This window comes from Pelophylax lessonae (genome assembly GCF_965119305.1).
Source record: "Pelophylax lessonae genome assembly, chromosome: 8".
Lineage (NCBI taxonomy): Eukaryota > Metazoa > Chordata > Amphibia > Anura > Ranidae > Pelophylax > Pelophylax lessonae.
In genome coordinates, this window is record NC_138775.1 from 236511892 (window position 1) to 236525706 (window position 13815).

At 41.4% G+C, this 13815-nt stretch overlaps 1 protein-coding gene across 2 annotated transcripts in view; it reads right to left on the reverse strand.

The window, feature by feature from the left end:
• Positions 1 to 208: 208 nt before the first annotated feature.
• The window catches only part of CIMAP2 (ciliary microtubule associated protein 2), a 35581-nt gene continuing 21974 nt past the window's right edge, over positions 209 to 13815 (reverse strand). For both annotated transcript variants that reach the window (XM_082266629.1, XM_082266628.1), the window contains 2 exons: positions 6332 to 6462; positions 209 to 562 (listed from right to left, as the gene is read on the reverse strand). In XM_082266629.1, the coding sequence (XP_082122755.1) occupies positions 475 to 562; positions 6332 to 6462 (219 nt within the window). In that variant the 3' untranslated portion in view covers positions 209 to 474. The remainder of the gene's footprint in view (positions 563 to 6331; positions 6463 to 13815) is intronic.

Consider the following 13815-nt stretch of genomic DNA (forward strand, 5'->3'; position numbering starts at 1 on the left):
AAGCTGGATACACACTATACAACTTATGTTGTTTGATTCCTTTATATTTATCTTCAACTATGTAGTGCAAGGACCTGCCTAATTGCACACAATTTGAAAGTGTTTAGATTTGACCTCAATTTATATGGTTTCAGTAAATCTAAAGGAAAAAATCTAAAGATAATTGTATAGTGTGTATCCAGCTTAAGACTGGTATTCCATTAAAGTTCATGTGTGTGTTAACGCAGGCGTCCCAATACTTTTGGTAATATAGTGTATATGAAGGTAACAGGTAACTCTTGATTTGTACCAGCATACAGTATATGGCTTGCAGCCAAGTTATAGAAGCTTTGGTAGGGGATTTCCTTTAATATAGAATTAAAATACTATTCTTCTAGATATCAATTTATTTACCATTCCTAACATTGCACATTTCCTGATCTTATCTGATTGCTTTTCAAACACCACAACTGATCACTAGTGATCCCTGGTCCTTTATGCCGTAGAAGGCGGAGCTGTAGGATCGGTAGATAATGACGGTCTCACAACAGCTGACGAGGTGTGGGATTTTTGAATACGCTCTCTAGAAAGACAAAACACAAATGGTAACAATACATCGGATTTACAAATATACAGAATATATATATCTTACAGGAGCATCACTCAACCACGTGTTGTGGGTTATTTAATTCACATTCAAACTCAAACCAAGGCAGATTAAATAGGAGATAGTTGCTGTGAGAAATATCTTGGCAGTGACGTCTTTGAGAAGCAGCAAGGAGGCTGCAGGGGAGTTCCCGCACCTGTAGGAGTGACTCCCATCCTTTACAGGGCGGATTCTGCTGCTTGTGACTCCTGAAGTAATTGATGGAGAACATAACAAAGGTAAGTACAGTGCCTTGCGAAAGTATTCGGCCCCCTTGAACTTTGCGACCTTTCGCCACATTTCAGGCTTCAAACATAAAGATATAAAACTGTAATTTTTTGTGAAGAATCAACAAGTGGGACACAATCATGAAGTGGAATGAAATTTATTGTATATTTCAAACTTTTTTAACAAATAAAAAACTGAAAAATTGGGCGTGCAAAATTATTCAGCCCCTTTACTTTCAGTGCAGCAAACTCTCTCCAGAAGTTCAGTGAGGATCTCTGAATGATCCAATGTTGACCTAAATGACTAATGATGATAAATAGAATCCACCTGTGTGTAATCAAGTCTCCGTATAAATGCACCTGCACTGTGATAGTCTCAGAGGTCCGTTTAAAGCGCAGAGAGCATCATGAAGAACAAGGAACACACCAGGCAGGTCCGAGATACTGTTGTGGAGAAGTTTAAAGCCGGATTTGGATACAAAAAGATTTCCCAAGCTTTAAACATCCCAAGGAGCACTGTGCAAGCGATAATATTGAAATGGAAGGAGTATCAGACCACTGCAAATCTATGAAGACCTGGCCGTCCCTCTAAACTTTCAGCTCATACAAGGAGAAGACTGATCAGAGATGCAGCCATGAGGCCCATGATCACTCTGGATGAACTGCAGAGATCTACAGCTGAGGTGGGAGACGCTGTCCATAGGACAACAATCAGTCGTATACTGCACAAATCTGACCTTTATGGAAGAGTGGAAAGAAGAAAGCCATTTCTTAAAGATATCCATAAAAAGTGTCGTTTAAAGTTTGCCACAAGCCACCTGGGAGACACACCAAACATGTGGAAGAAGGTGCTCTGGTCAGATGAAACCAAAATCAAACTTTTTGGCAACAATGCAAAACGTTATGTTTGGCGTAAAAGCAACACAGCTCATCACCCTGAACACACCATCCTCACTGTCAAACATGGTGGTGGCAGCATCATGGTTTGGGCCTGCTTTTCTTCAGCAGGGACAGGGAAGGTGGTTAAAATTGATGGGAAGATGGATGGAGCCAAATACAGGACCATTCTGGAAGAAAACCTGATGGAGTCTGCAAAAGACCTGAGACTGGGACGGAGATTTGTTTTCCAACAAGAGAATGATCCAAAACATAAAGCAAAATCTACAATGGAATGGTTCCCAAATAAACATATCCAGGTGTTAGAATGGCCAAGTCAAAATCCAGACCTGAATCCAATTGAGAATCTGTGGAAAGAACTGAAAACTGCTGTTCACAAACGCTCTCCATCCATCCTCACTGAGCTCGAGCTGTTTTGCAAGGAGGAATGGGCAACAATTTCAGTCTCTCAATGTGCAAAACTGATAGAGACATACCCCAAGCGACTTACAGCTGTAATCGCAGCAAAAGTTGGCGCTACAAAGTATTAACTTAAGGGGGCTGAATAATTTTGCACGCCCAATTTTTTAGTTTTTTATTTGTAAAAAAGTTTGAAATATCCAATAAATTTCGTTCCACTTCATGATTGTGTCCCACTTGTTGTTGATTCTTCACAAAAAATTACAGTTTTATATCTTTATGTTTAAAGCCTGAAATGTGGCAAAAGGTTGCAAAGTTCAAGGGTGCCAAATACTTTCGCAATGCACTGTGTATGCTAGGGAAGAGGGATTATACAAAACTGCTGCCCTGTATGAACAAAGCACAGGTTCAATTTAACCTAATGGTCTCTTTAGTGATGGCGATAATGAAGGGAAAACTTGGGGGTCTCCTAAAACTTTGGGCCACTCAGATTGCCCCTATTGCTGCCGGTTGGCTTCCCACCCTTAATATGCGGTAACATATAATAAACCATGAGTTTTTCCATGTGTTACCACAACATACGATGCCACATGTCACTCCAGCGCACAGTACGGCTTTTTTCCCATTGCCATGCATTACAAGCCCATTTGAAATTAATTGGCTGCCTTATTGCACACATGTCAATGTGGTAAATCTTACATATTAACAAACACTTATCGGTCATAACATTATGACAACTGACAGGTAAAGTAAATAATATTGATTATCTCGTTATAATGACATCTGAAAGTGGGTGGGATATGTTTGGCAGCAAGTGAACATGTTGTCCCTGAAGTTGATGTGTTCAAAGCAGAAAAAAGGAATTGAGGGACTCTGACAAGGGCCAAACTGTAATGGATAGACGACTGGGTCAGAGCAACTCCAAAACTGCAGCTGTTTTGGGATGTTCCTAGTCTGTGGGGGTCAGGGCCAACTAAAAGTGGTCTAATAAGGGAAAACTGTCAAACCGCTGGCAGGGTCATGGGTCACCAAGGCTCATTGATACACATGGAGAGTGAAGACTGGTCCATGTTGTCTGATCCAACAGAAGGGCTACTGTAGCTCAAATTGCTGAAAAAGTGTTACTAAACCCAGGAGCCTGCACTCACTATATCTGGTCTCCCACGGTACACAGAATGTGGAAATGCAATTATTTTAGTAAATATAAACTGTTAAATACCTTTTCGCATCAGCAGTATATAGCAGTCTTAGAACTTTTATCAGTGTCCGGTCGAGGACTGGATAAAGCTTGTAGGAGGAGTTTTCATTCTCCTCTGACTGTCCTATGAGGCTGTATGACCCCTGACCCTCTGTCTGGACAGTGCTAATTGGCTCTGTACTAATCACATGCACCCTCCCAAAAAAAAAAAAAAAGCTCTCTAGCAATACACACCAAACTGAGCATGTGCAGAGTGACTCCAAGGCTTTGTACTATCAGCAGATAGATTGGGGACAGTAAAAGAAGGGGAGGATCAGAGAAGACAGGATCAAACAGCCTTTTTACACAATGCGGAGGATTAACCCCTTAGGCTCAAAAGTGAGTATAACAAGCATGCTTTACTGTATACATAGACTGATTTTACCGTTGCGTGTTTAGTAACACTTTAATGCTGGTTCTGATAGAAAGCTGTCAGAACACACAGAGCATCGCAGTTTGTTGTGTATGGGGCTGCATAGCCGCAGACTGGTCAGGGTGTCAATGTTGACCTGTATCCACAGCCAAAAGCATCTACAATGGACACGTGAGCATCAGAGCTGGACCACAGGAGCAATGGAAGAAAGTGGCCTGCTTTAACCACTTAAGCCCCGGAGGATTTGGCTGCTCAAAGACCAGGCCCTATTTTGCGATTCGGCACTGCGTCACTTTAATGGACAGTTGCGCGGTCGTGCGACGCTGTACCCAAATGAAATTGGCGTCCTTTTTTTTCCCACAAACAGAGTTTTCTTTTGGTGTTATTTGATCACCTGTGCGATTTTTATTTTTTGCGCTATAAACAAAAAAAGAGCGACAATTTTGAAAAAATAACAATATTTTTCGAATTTTTTTATATGAAATTCTCAAAAAAATGTAAAACTCAACATTTTTTAACATTTTAGGCCAATTTGTTTTCTGCTACATATTTTTGGTAAAAAAAATAGCAATAAGTGTATTTTGGTTGGTTTGCGCAAAAGTTATTGCGTTTACTAACTACGGGAAAGATTTATGTAATTTTTATTGTTTTTTTTAAACTAGTAATGGCGGCGATCTGCGATTTTTTTTGCGGGGCTGCAACATTGCGGTGGACAGATCGGACCCCTGACTGACATTTTTTACACTTTTGGGGGTACCAGTGACATTACTACATTAATCAGTGCTATAAATACTGTTACTGTCAAAATGACACTGGCAGGGAAGGGGTTAACTTTATTGGTGATCAAGGGGTTAAGTGTGTCCCTAGGGGCGTGATTCTAACTGTTAGGGGGCGTGGCTTGTTAGATCATCACAGAGACATACGATCCTTCATAGCAGGATCGCATAGCCTCTGTCATGATCTAAGGGAGAATGACAGACGGCTGTGTTTACATCAGCCGTCTGTCTTTCTCCCTCTCCTAAGGGAGATTGCGAGTGGCTGGCGGACATCGGAGCCGCTGGTCACACGCGCGGGGATGGCAGGGAACAAGCGGGGACGGGAGCGCGCCGCCCCCTTACAGGCTCGTGGGCGAGTGACGTACCCATACGTCACTTTGCCCAGGAGAGGCTGACTGCCACAGTTTATAGTCATGCGGCAGTCGACAAGTGATTAATGAATTCAAGAATGGTTTAACCTCCCTGGCGGTATGATTCTGTCAGGAATTCTGTTCCAAAAGCGGTACAATTCTTTTCATGGAAATTTGGCGTTATGTATTATAGGCCTACAATTCTTAGTAATTACTGACTTAAACCTGACCTAAACAAGACTCTAGTAGACATCCCAGATGTGATAAATTTGAAACACAAACAAGTGAATTATAATCGAATCAATAATATTATTTTATTATTTAATATATAATATATATAATAAAATTATATTATTGATTAGATTATAATTCATGCGTTATATATTATATATATATGTGTGTGTATATATATATATATATATATATATGTGTGTGTATATATATATATATATATATATATATATATATATATATATATATGTGTGTGTGTATATATATAATGCATGAATTATAATCGAATCAATAATATAATTTTATATATATATATATATATATATATATATATATATATATATATGTGTGTGTGTATATAGGTATATATATATACATATATATATGCATATATATATATATATACATATATTTATATATATATATATATGCATATATATACATATATATATATATATATATATATATATATGCATATATATATATATATATATATATATATATATATATATATATGCATATATATATATATATATATATATATATATATATATATATATATGCATATATATATATATAATATAAAATGTGTTATGTGTTTTGTGCAACGTTTTTTTTTTTTTTTTTTTTGAATTTCCCTCCCTAGTTCCGCTCCCATGCAGCATTGCTGCTGCAGGGAACGGAACTAGGAAGTCCTCCTACCGACAGACGAGCGGCGGAGATCTCGCTGGCGGTCACAGCAATGAGAGCTCATCGCTGGATCGCCAGGATAAGGTAAGAGAAGCTCCGCTGCGCTGTCTGCACGCTCTGCCCATTGACCCCGAGCGTGACTCGGGGATACCGCTAATAGCAGAAAATTCCTACCCCGAGTCACGCTCGGGGATACCGCTAAGGCGGTTAAGAAACACAACAGTGAGTTTGAGGTGTTGACTTGGTCTCCAAATCTCAACACAATCAAGCATCTGTGGGATGTGCTGGAAAAACAAGTCCGATTCATGGAGGGCCCACCTTGCAACTTACAGAATTTAAAGGATCTGCTACTAATGGCTTGGTGCCAGATACCTCCAGAGGTCTAGTGGAGTCTATGCCTCGAGGGGTTATGGTGGGTGGTCATAAAGTTATGGCTGACCGGTGTTTATGATGCATCACCAGATAAGATAACTGGAGACTTTAATGCAAGTAACCTAAGAACCAAATAATAGCCACTGATACGTACTGAAAAACTTTGTCCCTTTGTGGATTGGACAAATAGCGTCCTGTTTTAGAAAGAAAGGAGGTTCGGTAAGTTGTGGCTGTCTTGCCTCGCAGTGGTTTGTTGATATCATACCGGCCAACTCCAACTGGGTTCTGAAATCAGGAGCATTAAGTATACAGATTACCAGATAAACTAGTGAAACAATAAATGAGAAGATAAGGAAAGAAAATTATATGGCATTTTAGTGAGCACATATTTTGTCTACTATAAGTTTATTTTATTGATTATTGTATAGTGACCCTTCTAGGGTGGAAAAATTACAGAAAGCATCCCTGCAATACAAGATATATTATACTCCCCTCTCCAGGGTCTTCCAGGTGTGTTGTATGCCGGTGTCCCCCACTGTACACCATTGTTCCATCCTTTGACTTACATCACTGCTGTCTCTTGTAGTGGCACATGGGTCAGAGGACAGAACCACAGCACGTGGCAGGGGACACAGGCATCTGACACTCCCAAAAATATCAAATAGATGTTTGGAGGCTGCAGGATTGGAACAGAGGGTAGGAGGCACAGGCCACTGGAGGTGAATATATGATCTCTTCTACTGCATGATGCTTTTAAAGTGCAAGAGAAATGGAGTACGGCAATGTACTGGAACTCTAATGGACTTCTATGGTCTGCCTAAAAATGAGCTCTGAGCTAATGAAGAAGCAGCCCATATAAGTCAATAACCAAATCTATTATTGTGTGCTGCTGGCTTACTGAAAGATGATGGGAGCAAAGCTGGCATACTTGCCTGCCAGAAGCTGAATTATTACTTACAGGTCTATTTTAGAAAAGAATGACGTGCAAATGTCTCAAATTCTCTCAACTGTGACAAATAAGCCCACATTTTGCCCAATAAATTCACTTTCTAGAATTGTCGGCTTCATTTAGTGACCATGATTTCCTGATTGAGGCATTTCAGGGAAATACTGCATTGTAGCCACTAGATGGAGCTGGTGATCACAGAATTTAACTGTATTAAGCAGATAAGGGATTATTCTCAACATCCAAGTGAATGCTGGAGACAGGGAGGTTTATTTACTAAAGGCAAATATACTATACACTGCAAGTGCATTACCTGTAGATCTGAGGGGACGTTTCAAATTGAGGGGAAGCTCTGCTAGTTTCTGTCACCGAATCATGTACAAACAAGAATGCTGTTTTTTATTCCCCTTGCATGTGATTGGGTATTCTTTGCAAAGTGAAGTTTTACCTCATTTACTAAGAACTGCACTTGCAGTGCACAGCCTATTTGCCTTTAGTAAATCAACCACAATGTCTCAATGTGTAATGTTGTAGAAAGTGTCTAAAATTCCTTATCACAATTTCATTTTTAATCCTAATTCGTTTTTTATTTAACAGTTACATTTTTGCACGCTTGCTGTACTATTCTTCAATTATTAAATTACATTAAGAGAATTGCAGTTTCTTTATATAGTGATTCTGTTTTACTGCATTCTCTCAATCTTGCTGATCAACAACTGCAGGATCACACAAAATCACACTGTTTTTAATCATTTAGGCCTGACCTATAGGCTTGCATGTTGAGTAGGAAATTGAAAGGAAGGCTACAGATGGACAGAGGTCTCCCAAGAACAACAGGAGACATCTGTCTGTTCTTTGTCTCTAGCACAGAGATCTGTCCCTAGCTACTGAGCGCCTCATTGTATGATCATTTTACATGAAGCTATAAAGTTTAAATGATCAATATTGAATACTTTTGAGCAGGGGTCTTCAAACTATGGTCCTCCTGTTGTTCAGGAACTACAATTCCCATCATGCCTAGTCAGCACTTTTTTTCTCAGAGAATAGGTGCAGGAACTCCTCCCTTCTGAGTCACCCCTTAACTCTGTCCCCTACCCACCCCCGAGCACCATTCCTTGGTTTCACCTCCTACCCACCTCCCAGTACCACCCCTTTTAGAGAATTAACCATAACAAGAAAGGCAATATAATAGATCTAGAAACAATGGACACCCCAGCGACAATAGATCCACCCCTGCAACAATGGACTTCCAACATCCATCATCAATAGACTCTCCAGCAGCATTAGGCCCCTCCCTCAACAGTAGATTCCTCCCAGCAATGATTGATTCCCTGCAACATGATACCCCACCAGCAACAACAGACTTCCCCAGCAACAATAGACCCTCTGCGCAAATAGATCCCCTCCAGCAGCAAATAGATCCCCTCCAGCAACAAATAGATCCCCTCCAGCAACACTAAATTCCCCAGTAGCCAGCATCAATAGACCCTTCAGCAGCCAGCAACAAAGACCCCTCCCTCAACAATAAATCCCTCCCAGCAACAACTGACCCACCAGCAGCAAAAGACCCACCAGGGCAACAATAAATCCCTATGAGCAACAGAAGACCTCCCCAGCAACAATAGACCCCCATCCTCTGCAGCAATAGATTCCCTATTAGCCAGCATCAATAGACCCTCCAGCACACCCCAGCACCCCTTGCCATTGCATACATTCAGTTCTGGAGGTGCCGGAACTGCGTTCCCGCTGAAAAAAAGCCCTGTGCCTAGTCATGTCTGTGAATGTCAGAGTTTTCCAATGCCTCATGGGATGTGTAGTTACGGAATAGATGGAGGGCCATAGTTTGAGGATCCCTCATTTTGAGGGATAAGCTGGCCATACACGTTAAAGTACAACTATAGGCAAAACATTTTTTTCATTTTGGATAGAGCAAGGGAAGGCTATAACCCCTGTCAGATTTGTTTCCATCATCTGTGTCCCATTGCAGAGATTTCCCTTCACTTCCTGTCCCATAGCCAAACAGGAAGTGAGAGGAAATCCCTGCAAATTAAAATAATTCCTTGGGGCTCCCCAGATCACCAGAACTAGTGTCCACATTGGAAGATTTCCCCTTTATTACTCTTCTGGGGACAACCTAAAATTTTTGATTTTCTTTTACTTTCACTTTTAATGATAATAGTAAACAGGGCAAAAAGAGAGGGTGAATGTCCCTAACGGGGACACAGACAGCAATAATAGCTGACAAGTGTTCTAATCCCTCTCCACTTGATTCAAAACTTAAAAAAAAAAAAGTTTTGCCTTTAGTTATACTTTAATGTTTTTAAATGTATAGTATATTCCATTTTCATTAGAGGAATATCAAAGCCAGAACAAAGAGATATAGGGAGAACATTTTTCCAAGGGCAAAATGTCGATTGTGATCTACCTATCGATAGCAGGCAAGTGACGGGTAGACCGCGATCGCGTCCCAGCCTCCTCCACTTGCAAAGTGACACAAAGAAGGGGGCTCTCAGGCAGGGAAGCTGTCAAAGCCAACAGCCAATCCTAGGGAGCCAAGGCATTCTCCTCCCACAGCGCTTCCTTTGCAATAACTGCAGCCCTAAGCAGCTTACACACGAGTGAAGTTGCATGTCAATCACAGAAAATATCCTATCATGCTTCATTGTACTTTGTACTGCCTGCATGGCTAATGAGGGGGGCGTGTCCGGGTCGGGCCTTGTTATCCTCATGTGTGATTAGGTTTCTGTAGTATGTAGTCAGTGCAGAGCACTAATTTCTGATGTGCAGATCACACATAAAGAAGACTGCAGTCTGTGTGCCCGGATTCTTCTCTACCTGGACAAACATTGATCATCACATCTACATCTGTTTAGACTGTAGTATGAAGGTCTGTATAAATAAAAGTTTAAAGTGGGAGGTCAGTGGACAGATAGCTTGCGTTCTCATCCCTGCCTTGCCGACCCTGAAGTGCTCCTTCCCCACGGAGCAGCAGAGAGGCTCAGAGAAGCGATGAACTCAGGCTTGTTTGCTGCCTGACCTCTGAAGCTGGAAAGACAATCCTAGGTGACGAAGAGGAGGGCGCCCCATAGCACGCTCCTTGCATATGTGCGGCTTCAGGGTGGGCAATGCCACAATCATGAATGATTCGCTGTTGGTTTTAACAGCTTTCAGGCAGGATAGCTGGGGCAAGTTTGGCTCTTGTCAGTTCGGCTCTTGTGGGTGACATCATGTGGGATAAATGAGAGAGGAGGGCCAGTGGGAGAACAGAACAAGTAGATTTGTCACAGCAGCTTCCCTGTGCCGCTCTGTATCAGGAAACCACTTCTGTACCCTCCTGACCCCCAGTGTGTCCTCCTACCCACCCATATCAGGCTCTTCTGACCTATTTGTACTGTGCCCTCCTGACACCCTGTCCTCTGCCCTGCTTATCTCTGTATACTGCTCTTCATACTACTGATCTATGTACACTGTCCTACATCTCACTGACCTCTGTAAACTGCCCAACATCCTACTCACCTCTGAGATCTGACCTAACTGATATCTCACTTCCCTATAAACTACTGAACTCCGTACACTGCCCTACATCCTACTGACCTCTGTACACTGCCCTACATCCTACTGACCACTGTAAACTGCCCTACATCCTACTGACCTCTGTACACTGCCCTACATCTTAATGACCTCTGTAAACTGCCCTACATCCTACTGACCTCTGTACGCTTCTCTACATACTTCTGACCTCTGTAAATGCCCTACATCCTACTGACCTCTGTGAACTGCCCTACATCCTACTGACCTCTGTGCACTGCTCTACATCCTACTGACATCTGTAAACTGCTCTACAGCCTACTGACATCTGTAAACTGCTCTACAGCCTACTGACCTCTGTAAACTGCCCTACATCCTACTGACCTCTGTACACTGCCCTACATCTTAATGACCTCTGTAAACTGCCCTACATCCTACTGACCTCTGTACGCTTCTCTACATACTTCTGACCTCTGTAAATGCCCTACATCCTACTGACCTCTGTGAACTGCCCTACATCCTACTGACCTCTGTGCACTGCTCTACATCCTACTGACCTCTGTGCACTGCTCTACATCCTACTGACATCTGTAAACTGCTCTACAGCCTACTGACATCTGTAAACTGCTCTACAGCCTACTGACCTCTGTAAACTGCCCTACATCCTACTGACTTCTGTACACTGCCCTATATCCTACTGACCTCTGTAAAATGCCCTACATCCTACTGACCTCTGTACGCTTCTCTACATACTTCAGACTTCTGTACGCTACCCTACATACATACTACTGATCTCTGTACACTGCTCTACATACTTCTGACCTCTGTACACTGCCTTACATCCTACTGACCTCTGTACGCTGCCCTACACACTACTGACCTCTGTACACTGCCTTACATCCTACTGACCTCTGTAAACTGCCCTACATCATACTGACCTCTGTATGCTTCTCTACATACTTCTGACCTCTGTAACTGCCCTACATTCTACTGACCTCTGTACACTGCCCTACATCCTACTGACCTCTGTAACTGCCCTACATTCTACTGACCTCTGTAAACTGCCCTACATCCTAATGACATCTGTAAACTGCCCTACATCTACTGACTTCTGTACACTGCCCTACATCCTACTGACCTCTGTAAATTGCCCTACATCCTACTGACCTCTGTACACTGCCCTAAATCCTACTGACCTCTATAAACTGCCCTACATCTACTGACCTCTGTACACTGTCCTACATCCTACTGACCTCTGTACACTGCCCTACATCCTACTGACCTCTGTAAAATGCCCTACATCCTACTGACCTCTGTACGCTTCTCTACATACTTCAGACTTCTGTACGCTACCCTACATACATACTACTGATCTCTGTACACTGCTCTACATACTTCTGACCTCTGTACACTGCCTTACATCCTACTGACCTCTGTACGCTGCCCTACACACTACTGACCTCTGTACACTGCTCTACAGCCTAATGACCTCTGTACACTGCCCTACATACTACTGACCTCTGTACACTGCCCTACATACTACTGACCTCTGTACACTGCCCTACATACTACTGACCTCTGTACACTGCTCCACATACTTCTGACCTCTGTATGCTGCCTTACATTCTACTGACCTCTGTACACTGCTCTACATCCTACTGACCTCTGTACGCTGCCCTACACACTACTGACCTCTGTACACTGCTCTACATTCTACTGACCTCTGCACACTGTGACCTCTGTACGCTGCCTTACATCCTACTGACCTCTGTACGCTGCCCTACACACTACTGATCTCTGTACGCCGCGCTACATTCTACTGACTTCTGTACACTGTCCTACATACTAGTGGCCAGTACTCAGAACAGATAGCCAGGCTAGCTCTGAGACCAGCTAGGTCTCAAACTAGTCAAGCACGTCAGCCTGCAGTTCCAGTTGTTCTGCATTCATGATGGTGAGGCTGGTGGGGGTAATCAATTACTCTCCAGACACGAAAAAAAATGTTAATGCCGAGTTTGTCGCTTAAAGCTAATTTTTAAGGTAGACTAAGTTTACAGTGACATTTGTTTTGTTATATTATTTTACATTTTCTTCATGCCATGCTTACTATCGATTGGGGGTTTGCTAATTTCTTAAAATATGTAACTAAAAGGGAGCCACATCCTGGAGATCTTTGATCTCTTTCATGTTGTCCAGGTAGATCTCCACCTCTTAAAGGTTGCCTACCCCTCATCTAGGTAATATATGGGTAGGGATAATTGTATAATGATATTTCTAATGGATGTTATGCAATCTTTGTAGATATTTTATGAATATGTGTGTGAAGTGTTGATTCTAAATGTTTGGGAGTTTTACTCTTTTTATGTAATTTTGTTGTGGAGTTTCTTATACGCAACAATAATAAATCATATCTTTCTGTCTATCTATATATCTATCTATCTATCTGTCGATCTATCTGGGACGATCATTTTCAACCATAATGAAGAGAAAAATCGAAGGCAAAGTATGGCAATTTGTTTTTGCTTATGGTATAAATTAATTAAATTCTAACTGTTAATGAGGTCCTCAGACAGGAAAAATGTATACTTATTGTAATGCGCATGTGCTAGGAAACGTTTCATTCAAAATTAGAACCTTTGTGGTCATAAACATTTGTCCTTGTATGAAAAATACAAACAATAGATATATGTATATATTAGATACCGAGTACTTGCACGAATACTCGTACTGGTGCAAATGCTCCTGATACCTGAAACCGATACCTTTGTGGTGCGATTTGAGCCCATACAAAATGAATGGGCTCAAAACGCACTGCAAAGAATTGAATGCACTTTGAACAGGAATCGCCGATAAAAAAAGGGTTATCGGTGCAAACCCTTATAATATATACTGTATATGTATATGTGTGTATATATATATATATATATATATATATATATATATATATATATATATACAGTATATATTATGGCTGGAAGTCCATTCAATTAGCAGATCTGGATGAATTAAATTAGTTGATGCAATGATGGAATCATTGAATGCTCCAAAGAACAATTTTTTTGAATGTTGTAGAAACATACCAACAAAACTCAAACTGTGTATGACCAGATTTAGAAGTGCTTATCATTGCGCCCAAAGGTGATTTTAAATGGGGCAATATGCCT